The sequence below is a fragment of the Oryctolagus cuniculus genome, chromosome 6, assembly GCF_051225735.1.
Source record: "Oryctolagus cuniculus isolate XC-2025 breed Fujian yellow rabbit chromosome 6, ASM5122573v1, whole genome shotgun sequence".
Taxonomy (NCBI): Eukaryota; Metazoa; Chordata; class Mammalia; order Lagomorpha; family Leporidae; genus Oryctolagus; species Oryctolagus cuniculus.
This window is the reverse complement of record NC_142872.1, coordinates 5,105,011-5,116,832: the sequence shown is the minus strand read 5'-3', so window position 1 is coordinate 5,116,832 and position 11,822 is coordinate 5,105,011. Positions and strand designations below refer to the sequence as shown.

The 11,822-nt window shown below is 51.0% G+C and overlaps 1 protein-coding gene across 1 annotated transcript; it reads right to left on the bottom strand.

Annotated features, from left to right (window-relative positions):
- Nucleotides 1-5,091: 5,091 nt before the first annotated feature.
- On the bottom strand, nt 5,092-11,777 carry SRP19 (signal recognition particle 19). Its single transcript, XM_002721570.6, has 5 exons — nt 11,675-11,777; nt 11,424-11,499; nt 8,670-8,741; nt 8,471-8,582; nt 5,092-5,622 (listed from the first exon to the last, which is right to left on the bottom strand). The coding sequence occupies exons 1-5, from the start codon at nt 11,713-11,715 to the stop codon at nt 5,489-5,491; spliced, it is 435 nt and encodes a 144-aa protein (XP_002721616.6). The 5' UTR covers nt 11,716-11,777; the 3' UTR covers nt 5,092-5,488.
- Between the last annotated feature and the right edge of the window lie 45 nt (nt 11,778-11,822).

Genomic DNA, 11,822 nt, shown 5'->3' with positions numbered 1-11,822 from the left:
GGAGACCAGGAGAAGCACCTGGCTCCTGCCTTCGGATCAGCGTGGTGCGCCGGCCACAGCGCGCCGCCCGTGGTGGCCATTGGAGGGTGAACCAACGGCAAAGGAAGACCTTTCTCTCTGTCTCTCTCTCTCACTGTCCACTCTACCTGTTAAAAAAAAAAAAAAAAAAAAAAAACAACGAAGTAAAACGGGGAGAAACAGTTAAGACCATAAATTAGCGTTTTTCCATCTGACAGGTGGGTAAAAAAGCTCCCAAGCTGGATGCTAAGAAGAAAATGCCAGCCAAGAAGGTCACACCCCCCGAGGAGGACAAGGTTACAGAGGAACCTCAAGCCCAGAAGGCCCAGGGAGGGGCAGGCCCACTGCAGCCCACACTCTCTTCCAGGGAGGCCGTGGCAGCCACTCTCCATCTGCTCTGCGTGGCAACAAGGTCGCACATAAGGCAAGTGCTCAGCTCCTAAAGCCAGGACTGGAAAGAGGAGGGGAGTTTCTCGCTCCTGTCACAATCCAGCTGGTGGTGACAGAGTGGTGGCACCAAGGTGGTGCTTCACAGAATGCCTTGAGAGTGCCCACTGAGGATGTGCCTGGGAAGCCGCTGAGCCACAGCCCTCCGGGGCCACTCTGAGCAGCCTCGCTGGGTGCCGGGGCGAGGGGGCTGTGCCTGCAGCAGTGGGGCTGTGGCTGTGGCACTTGTGGCATGTGACTGGACCCCTTCCCCTCAGTCAGCTTCCTCTGCGTAGAACATGCCAGAAATCTGTCATGGCCACCTCGACAAAAATTACTACAGCAGTGTGAAAATCCCCAAACATTGGGACTGGCCCTGTGGCACAGCAGGTAAAGCCACCGCCTTCAGTGCCAGCATCCCATATGGGCGCCAGTTCAAGACCCGGCTGCTCCACTTCCGATCCAGCTCTCTGCCACAGCCTGGGAAAGCAGCAGCAGATTCCCCAAGTCCTTGGATCCCTGCAACTGCGTGGGAGATCTGGAAGAAACTCCTGGCTCCTGACTTTGGATTGGCCCAGATCTGGCCGTTGAGACCACTTGGGGAGTGAACCAGCACATGAAAGATCTCTCTCTCTCTACCTCTGCCTCTCTGTAACTCTGCCTTCCAGATAAGTAAATAAATCTAAGAAAAAAAAAAAAAGAAAGAAAGAAAGTCCCCGAACATCTCATGGACGCTTATTTCAAGCAGCGGCTGCAGCAGCTCAGACACCAGGAGCTGGGATCTTCGACAGACAGAGAGAAATACGAGATGACAGAGCAGCACACGAGGACTGCAAACTTACCAAAACCCAGAGCCAGTCCTCAGCTCCAGGGCTCCCGTGATCTGTTTTTGCTCTGACAAATGGAATTTATCCTCACAAATTGGTGGTCTATGTTTCCTACCCATAACCTAATAACTGATAACAAAAAGACTAAAAATCAAAACTTCTGAGAAAGAAGAAACTTTAAAGTTAGATAATGCTAGAAACAGAAAACATGCAGGTGACAAAAGAACTTAGCAAAGCTGAAAGGGAGAATTTCAGAACCAGTCCAGCAGGTCTAGAAAGGGGAGAAAAACTGTGTGGGATTTTCCCAGAACTGAGGAAGGCGCCTTTCCACACTGAAAGGACAAAAGGGACCTCTGCAGAGCACTGGCAGCGGTGTAGAAGGCCAAGCAGCAGGAGTCCAGTGAGCCACGGGCACCGCTCCCCTTCCTCCAGCGGCAGGACCGCCATGGAGCGACTTCCTTGACGTGCCGTTCTAACTCCATACCCAGCAGTTTCGGGGCCGAAGGACACTTTCAGAACGCAGTCTACAGAACATTTACGTGCACTGCGTTTTTCTCAGGAAGATCTTGAAAGGAGCTCCACCAAGGAGTACCACAAGACGAACACAGGGGCACGCGAATACAGGAGCTCCCCAACAGCAAAGCAGTGGCGTGAGTCACTCGAGAAGCAGGGGAAGGCGAACCCATGGTGCCCGTACGCTCGGTCTAAAGGGTAAGGGACTTCGACGGCGGAGACTCTACAAGAGGCTTGAAAAAGAAGGGCAGAGTGACAGAGGGAGAGACCGAGAGAGATCATCCACTGGTTCACTCTCCAACTGGCCACAACAGCCAGGTCTGGGCCAGGCTGAGCAAGGAGCCAGGAACTCCATCTGGGTCTCCCACATGGGTGGCAGGGGCCCAAGCACTTGGGTCATCATCTGCTACTTTCGCAGGCACATCAGCAGTAAGCTGGACCAGAAATGGAGCAGCCGGGCCTTGAACTAGGCTCCGACATGGGATGCCAACTTGGCCTACCTGCTGTGCCACAATGCTGGCCCCTGAACAAATTTTCTGAAAGGAAATTTTGAGAACTTAAAATTTATGGTTGAATTAGTGATATTTAGAAAACTAAGCAAATGAAAGAACCCAATAATTAGTTCCAAAGGAAAAAAAAAATAACCATTGTCCTTCAATTGTCTGACAACTTCAATGTGCCCAAGAATACCAGGGAAATCATTTAACGTATCTGAATCCTGTCCTGGAGCCAGACACACTGCATTTTTCACAGGCTCCCAGGGACGACGGTGCTGCTGGATTCCTGACTACCTTCTAAGCAGCCAAAGTACTAGTAGATGGTTCAGCTATGAACGCAACATAGTGTGATGTCAACTCCACAGTGATTAAAACCACAAAATGTACCAGTGGGCTGCGAAGCATGCGTGTGTACAGTGGGTGAAAAGGAAGGAAAACTAAATCCTCTTCCACAGATGGAAGTCCATGTGTAAAGTGGAAAGGAGTAAAACCAGCCGGCTCTCTATATATTATGTGCAAGTGGAATTTTGCCAGCATACTTATAAGTGGGCAAAGGATGTGAACACAGTATTCCAGTGAACACAAATAGCATTTCAACTGAGGAAATGCTCAACTTCGCTCATTGGAAGATTCGACTTTTCATTTATCAACTGGTGAAAAAGTTCAATTATGCAGATTGCAACATTACCAACAGCAGCACATGGTTACAGCTACACTTCTGAGACCTTCACTGACCATCCACACTCCCCCTAACTAAACAATTTCTTTCCAGACATCTTTCTGTGACAAATCATACTGGGGTGCCCCACTGTGCATTTTCTTTTTTTTTTTTTGACAGGCAGAGTTAGACAGTGAGAGAGAGACAGAGAGAAAGGTCTTCCTTCTGTTGGTTCACTCCCCAAATGGCTGCTACGGCCGGCGTGCTGCGCCGATCCGAAGCCAGGAGCTTCCTCCTGGTCTCCCATGGGGTGCAGGGCCCAAGCACTTGGGCCATCCTCCACTGCACTCCCGGGCCACAGCAGAGAGCTGGACTGGAAGAGGAGTAACTGGGACAGAATCCGGCGCCCCAACCAGGACTAGAACCCAGGGTACCAGCGCCTCAGGCAGAGGATTAGCCTAGTGAGCCGCAGCGCTGGCCCCACTATGCATTTTCAGTTACTTTCTTCCTTAGACAATCATGGCTGCAAAAGCCACATATCCAGCTTCCCAGCCTCCCTTGCAGCTAGAGATGGGCAAGTACCACAGCTTTCCACAATGAAACAAGTGCCAGCTCTGCTCCTGATTCCAGCTCTGGCTAAAGCACATCGTGAGGTGGCAGGGGATGTGTACTGGGGTTCCTGCCACCCATACAGGAGGCCTAGATCGAGTTCCAGGCTCCTGGCTTCAGCTTGGCCCAACCTAGGCTGTTATAGGCAATTGGGGAGTGAACCAGTTGATGGCAGGTCTTTTAAAGACATTTAAAGAATTTAAACAGACTTAAATCTGCTGAGGGCATTTTGTAAAAAGAAAAAAAGGCAGGAGGGGACAGAAGTAGCTTGGATTCATCTAAATGCTGGGTGCCGAGTCAGCTTGAGACAACAATCAGAATGTTAGAAACACACCATAGAGGCAGTCCCTTTGCTCAGCCATTCAGAGGCCTACATCCCCTACTGGAGCATCCGTGTTCAAGTCCCAGCTCTGCCCTGATGCCGGCTCCCTACTGAAGTGCACCCTGCTCCACTTCCAACCCAGTGCCCTAATGGCCTAGGCAAAGCAGCAGCAGATGACCACATTTTTGGGCCTCTTCTGCCCATGTGGGAGACCTAGAAGCAGCTCCTGGCTCCCGTCTGGTTCAGGCCTGGTTGTGGCCATCTGAGGAGTGAACCAATGGATGAAGATCTCTGTCTCTCCCTAATAAATAATTTAATTTTTAAAAAAAATATAAGCAAATTAATAAAGTTTAAAAATCCATGACTTCAGGGACAGCACTGTGGTACAGTGCGTCAAGATGCCATTAAAAAACCAGTATGCCGCGGCGCCGGCACACCGGGTTCTAGTCCCGGTCGGGGCGCCGGATTCTGTCCCGGTTGCCCCTCTTCCAGGCCAGCTCTCTGCTGTGGCCCGGGAGTGCAGTGGAGGATGGCCCAAGTGCTTGGGCCCTGCACCTCATGGGAGACCAGGATAAGTACCTGGCTCCTGCCATCGGATCAGCGCGGTGCGCCGGCCGCGGCGGCCATTGGAGGGTGAACCAACGGCAAAGGAAGACCTTTCTCTCTGTCTCTCTCTCACCGTCCACTCTGCCTGTTAAAAAAAAAAAAAAAAAAAAAAAAAAAAAAAAAACCAGTATGCCATATCGGGGTGCTGGGTTTGAATCCTGGATACTCTGCTTCCATCCAGCTTCCTGCTAATTTGCTTGGGAAGGAAGCAGATGATGGCCCAAGTACTTGGGTTCCTGCCACCCATGTAGGAGACCTGGATGAAGGTCCTGGCTCCTGGCCCAGCCCTGATTGTTGTGGGCATCTGGCTAGTAAATAAGTGGATGGAAGATCTCCGTCACTCTGTGTTTTGAATAAACCAACAAAGAAATCTTAAAAAAAAAAAAAAAAAAAAAAAAAATTCAGGACTTTCTACATGTCAAAATTTAGCAACTGAACAACGTCATTACATGAACAAGTCCAGAACTGTGATTTACAAACCAGCTGTTCATAAACACCCTGACCGTGAGGATCCACTTCTGTCTGGGGCTCCCACTGCCAAGCGTCCACTATTTCACTCTCTTTGGTTACCTCCTCTATTGCCACTGGTTACTTCACAAGCAAGCGCTAGAAGAGTCAGTTTGACATTTTATTCATTAACTTAAAAAGATGAACAAAATGTATTTCAGATCTTACTAAACCTCCTGAAACACGTTTACACAGAGGACAAAGGAATATAGGATTTCAAGTAACTCATGGTGCAGTCCACTGTCCATTTAAAAATATTCTTCTTTCCACAAAAGATTTTCATTGAAGGACAAAAAATTCTTTCTTGTACACTGCATAAAAACTAGATAAAAACTTCCAACGTACGCTTATTTCAATGTCAAGTTTGATGATGAAGATGGAGGCACTGATGTTCACAGTTCCATTAAATGATGCAGGCAAAAAGCTTATTCCCCTCAGGTTCAAATTAGAAGCTTCCAACTCGTGGCCCTTTCAGTGGCGTCATGTGCTGGAAGCTCACACCAGGTCACTTCTTCTTCTTTCCTTTTCCTTTTTTACTTCCCTCTCCTTGTTGAAGGCTTGGATCACCGCCTCCTGCTTTTTGTGTCCTTGTTTTCAGTTTGGGTATCATTTCTGCCACATACAGCATTACTGACTTACCTAGGAACCAGAAGTCAGGCTTAGTGTACAGTCAGAAATAAGACATAGAAAGTCATTCACTTGAACTTCATAAGCTCAACAGATTGTCACAAAGGGAATACTTTCTTCTAAAAATACACCAAATGAACAGAGAGTTTCTGAAGTGGAATCCTCTAATGGAGAAAATGTAGTGAAAGTGAGAACAATACTAAGAATATTAATAATTACATTTTTATTTATATATTTTCACTTTTTATTTTAAAAGGCAGACAGAGAGACAGATCCTTGATCTGATGGCTTATTCTCCAAGTGACTGCAATAGCCAGGCTGCAGCCGGGAGCCTGGAACGCAATCCAGTTCTCACATATGATGGCAGACACTGAACTGAGCCATCAGCACTCCTTCCCAGGGTGCACAATACCAGGAAGCTGGAATCAGAAGTGGACCTGGGACTCAAACCTAGCCACTCTAATATGGGATGTGGGAGTCTCAAATGGCATCTTAACCTCTGTGCCAAATGCCCGACTTAAAAATATTCAGATTAAATACAAAAACATAAAATACTAACTCAGAAACAAAAATTCTGGTCTTAATTCTAGTAATGGATTTGAAGATCAAATGAGATTATCTAAACGTAACAAGGTGGTCAGAGTCAGAACAGCTACCAAAGCATAGGGTTTCTCAGTCTTCTAACAAAAACAAAATGTCACCAAGCTACAGGAAGTCTCAACTGCTCAGTGACCCACACACAGGCGCCCTGCCCTGTCTACGCACAGCCAGCTCCCTTCCTCACCCAACCCAGTGCAAGTCCTTAAGGTTCTTTTTACTGTCTCACTAGTTTCTTGCTGAGAATAGGAAGCCACATCTTTTTTTTTTTTTTTTTTTTTTTTTTTTGACAGGCAGAGTGGACAGTGAGAGAGAGAGACAGAGAGAAAGGTCTTCCTTTGCCGTTGGTTCACCCTCCAATGGCCGCCGCGGCCGGTGCGCTGCGGCCGGCGCACCGCGCTGATCTGACAGCAGGAGCCAGGAGCCAGGTGCTTTTCCTGGTCTCCCATGGGGTGCAGGGCCCAAGCACCTGGGCCATCCTCCACTGCACTCCCTGGCCACAGCAGAGAGCTGGCCTGGAAGAGGGGCAACTGGGACAGAATCCGGCACCCCGACCGGGACTAGAACCCGGTGTGCCGGCGCCGCAAGGCGGAGGATTAGCCCAGTGAGCCGCGGCGCCGGCCCGGAAGCCACATCTTTTCAACCACAATTTTTACCTCCATTTCATTTACTGGTAATCAAAAGAAGCTTGCTGGTCTGTGGTCATTTGAAAGACAGTGTAGTAAAAAGTCAAGTAGTTGTGCCTCGGAACCCCAGAGAGACCCTGAGGGAGCTCCTGGTCCCTAGCTTCTGCCTAGCCCACCCCCAGCCACTGCAGTCATTCGGGGAGTGAATCAGTGGATCTGTCTCTCTCTCCACCACTCTTTCAAATTAATAATAATGAGTTACTTTAAAAAAAAATTTATTTATTTGAGAGGCAGAGTTACAGAGGGAAGGAGAGACAGACAGAGAGATCTTCCACCTGCTGGTTCACTTCCCAAATGGCTGCAATACCTAGAGCTGTGCTGATCCTGATTCAAAGCCAGGAGCCAGGAGCTTCTTCTGGGTCATGGGTGCAGGGCCCAAGCATGTGGGCCATCTTCTCCTGCTTTCCCAGGCCACAGCAGAGAGCTGGATTGGAAGAGGAGCAGCCAGGAAAGGAAGCAGTGCCCATGAGGGATGCCGGCATTGCAGGTGGAGGCTTAGCCTACTATGCTACAGCCACCAGCCCCATAAAATAAATCTTAAAAAATTTTAAATTAACTAAAAACAATTAATTTTCAGTCTTTTCTCACAATTTGTTTTTATTCAAATAAAACAGAAGGGTTTAATTACACTGGACTCATTAAACTGTAGGAGAAAAATTAAATAAATAGCTCCGACTCTTAAATTTTTTAGAAACTTCAGAAAGTTTCTAAAGTAAACAAAATTTTCCTTCCTAAAACCCAGAACTAACATTTTGTTATACTGATTTTCAGGTTTTTTTTTGTTTTCAAGAAATAAAACATTTGGGGCAGGCATTGTAACACAGTGAGCTAAACTGCCGCCTGCAATGCCAGCATCGTTTATCAGAGTGCCAGTTAAAGGCCCAGCTGGTCTGCTTCCAATTCAGTTCCCTGCTAATCTGCCTGGAGAGGCAGAAAGAAAATGGCCCAAATACTTGGCCCCTGCCACCTGTGTGATAGACTCGGATGGAGTGCCAGGATCTGGGCTTTGGCCTACATCAGCCCTAGCCATTTGGGTATTGAAGTGAAAGATAGAAGATCTCTACCTTTCAAAAAGAAGATTTTTTTAAAAATGTAAAATAAATAAAACTAAAGAGCTAATGCCAGCCTCCTCTAACCAGCAGCCCTGTCTCCAGCCTCTCATGGTAGCTAACTCGTGTCTTAAGAGGTATTTACCTAAGTTGCTTTTTTCCCCCACTCAACATTGCTTTTAGATTGATAGAAATTATTAATAGGGTTCAAAGGTCTCTACGATCTGAAATAGCAACTAACATGTACTCATTTAATAATCTTTTGCTCTCAACCTGGGAGCAGGATGGACTTGTATAGGTTTATAAAATGTTCACAAAACGAGGGTTCATTACATTCTGAAGAGGTCCGTAAGCTAAAAGAAGTTAAAACCACTGCTCACTCCTCCCTATCAGCAGCAACCCTTTCTCTAAATTAATCTGTAGGAAGCAAATTCTGATTTTTAACTTTTGGAAAGTCAGCTTAGGACACCTTTCACGCTGAAGAATAACGTGTTCCTTAACGTTATGTGGCCAAGAGAAAAGGCTTACGTGATGGGAACTGCACGAGACAAAGGCTGCCATCTTCCTGTTTGAGCTGGACCCGGACTCTGCCTTTGTACTGAACATCACGATTCCATTCTCTAGAGTACATTTTATTTTTCTAACACAAATGAAACAAAAACAGGCTTTAAGAAAGTTATTACAGTAAGGAAATAAGTATGAAAAATAGTGAAAACTGACATCGTACCTCCAGAAGCACATTAAGTCCAACTGCTGAGCACACATCTTGAATTTCTGTAGCTGTAGGATTTTCAACAGCCTGAACAGTTAAAAACAGAAACACTAAATAGCTTTAGATGGATACTACTAGTTGTGTAAACCATTTTAAACACAATAAAAAAAGAACCGAAACCTTAGGCTTCTTTTTCACTAGGTACAATTGATTCATTATAATTTTAAAAATTCCTGGGATTAACACTGATGGATGCACAGTTGTGTATCTGTCTCCCTTCTCACAGAATGTAAGTTGCGTGAGGGCAAGGACCTTGTTTCACCCAGCAGTATAGTTCCCAACACTCAGAATGGTATTTTGGACAAAGTGTGTGTTCCGTAAATGCTGACTGGTTAAACAATTACACATACAACACTTTATCTACGAAAGCCGAAAACACCCATTCCCTATGGCTCTGCAATTCCACTCCTGCGGGAACTCAACAGAAATGTTAAACTATGTTCACCAAAAGACAAGCTCAAAAATTTTCATGCCAGCAATGTTTCTAACAGCCTGACACGAACAATCCAATTATCCACCACCAGCAGAGGACTGTGGGCCAGCTGCACACAGCAGTAACACAGGGCAGTGGTTTTCAGCAGGGAATTTTACCACCACCACCTGCCCCCCCCCCCATGTGGCAAGGCTTGGAGATATTTGTGACTGCAACGACGGGTGGGGGGTAGAGGCTGAGGATGCGGTTAACATCCTAAAACGCACAGGTCAGCCCTCAGAATAAAGAATTACCTGGCTCGAATGTATGCAGCAGAGAGAATTAAACTACACTAAAAGCCGTGGGTAAAATCTTCTAAGTTTAGAGTTCAGCGGAAAAACCCACAAAAGCATCATGTACAATTTTATTTATACAAAACTGAAAACCAAAGTCGTCTGTGGTGGTGCGAGGCAGGACGGTGACCATCTTTTTATGGGAGCGTGTTCGTGGAGGGGGCAGTGAGGGGCACAGAATAGAAAGGAATCCCTGCGTGCTCGGCAGGTTTTCTACCTCGAGTGCTGGTTGCCCGGGTGTAGACTCCCCGGGAACACTGGCTGTTCGACACATTTAAGATGACTGTAACTATCAGGAAATCTTTAAAGGTTTCCTCTGCAAAGTACCCGAGAGTATACCAACATAATAGTAATATCCGAGGGGGCCTGTGTCACAGCCTTGGCGGAGGGCCCGCTCCCTTCTTCCCGGGACGCACCGCACACACCGAGGCGCAGACCGGCCGCCGCTGGGGAACGAAACAGCTGACACGGCGACCACCCTACACGGGCAAATCGCTCTGCAGGGCCGGCGCGCGGCTCACTAGGCTAATCCTCCGCCTGGCGGCGCCGGCACACCAGGTTCTAGTCCCGGTCGGGGCGCCGGATTCTGTCCCGGTTGCCCCTCTTCCAGGCCAGCTCTCTGCTGTGGCCAGGGAGTGCAGTGGAGGATGGCCCAGGTGCTTGGGCCCTGCACCCCATGGGAGACCAGGAGAAACACCTGGCTCCTGCCTTCAGATCAGAGCGGTGTGCTGGCCGCAGTGCGCCGGCCGCGGTGGCCATTGGAGGGTGAACCAACGGCAAAGGAAGACCTTTCTCTCTGTCTCTCTCTCTCACTGTCCACTCTGCCTGTCAAAAAAAAAAAAATTAAAAAAAAAAAAAAAATCGCCCTGCAGGCGGCGACGCCAGCGCTACAGCTGAACCCTTCCGCGCAGGGCCTCCCCGTCCACGCAGCACCTCACGCAGGGGTCGCCTCGCGCAGGGGTCACCTCACGCAGGGGTCCCCTCACGCAGGGGTCCCTCACGCAGAGGTCCCTCACGCAGGGGTCGCCTCGCGCAGGGGTCCCTCACGCAGAGGTCCCCTCACGCAGGGGTCGCCTCGCGCAGGGGTCCCTCACGCAGGGGTCGCTCACGCAGGGGTCCCTCACGCAGGGGTCGCCTCACGCAGGGGTCCCTCACGCAGGAGTCACCTCACGCAGGGGTCACCTCACGCAGGGGTCCCCTCACGCAGAGGTCCCTCACGCAGGGGTCCCTCACGCAGGGGTCCCTCACGCAGGGGTCACCTCACGCAGGGGTCCCCTCACGCAGAGGTCCCTCACGCAGAGGTCCCCTCACGCAGGGGTCGCTCACGCAGGGGTCCCTCACGCAGGGGTCGCTCACGCAGGGGTCCCTCACGCAGGGGTCCCTCACGCAGGGGTCCCTCACGCAGGGGTCGCTCACGCAGAGGTCCCTCACGCAGGGGTCCCTCACGCAGGGGTCACCTCACGCAGGGGTCCCTCACGCAGGGGTCACCTCACGCAGGGGTCCCTCACGCAGGGGTCCCTCACGCAGGGGTCCCTCACGCAGGGGTCGCCTCGCGCAGGGGTCGCCTCACGCAGGGGTCGCCTCACGCAGGGGTCCCTCACGCAGGGGTCCCTCACGCAGGGGTCCCTCACGCAGGGGTCCCTCACGCAGGGGTCGCCTCACGCAGGGGTCCCTCACGCAGGGGTCCCCTCACGCAGGGGTCGCCTCGCGCAGGGGTCGCCTCGCGCAGGGGTCCCTCGCGCAGGGGTCCCTCACGCAGGGGTCCCCTCACGCAGGGGTCCCTCACGCAGGGGTCCCCCACGCACTCACGCAGGGGTCCCTCACGCAGGGGCACCAGGGGACGCCGGCTCCCGCCTCCGCCACCCCCGATGTCACCCCTCCCCTGGAAGCGGGGACCCGCCCGCCTCCCCTCCGCAAACACGGCCCCGGAGCCGCCGCGCCCACCTTGCTGACGGGGATCCGCCTCCCCTCCGCGATGGTCTTCTTGTTGTTCAGGTACGCGGGGTAGATGCAGATGAACCTGCCGCCGGGAAAGCACAGGCCGCGTCACGCCGAGCGCTCGCAAGCGCCGACCCCGCCGCCGGCCCGAGGACGCCCCAGTTGCGACTCCCTGGGCTCCCCCACCGGGGAGCACGGAGCTCCGTCAGGACCGCGGGCCGGCCGGCAGCCCGCGGCGAGCCCCCTCCTGCACCCACCTGTCCTGCTCGGCCGGGGACCGTGCGGCGGCGCAGGCCATGGCCGCAGAGACTCGCACCGCGACTCCGTCACGGTCCCCAACCGGATCCAGCCCGGGAGAGCGCCGCGCCCGCTCGCCCTTCCGGCGGAAGTCCCGCCCCAGGTCGC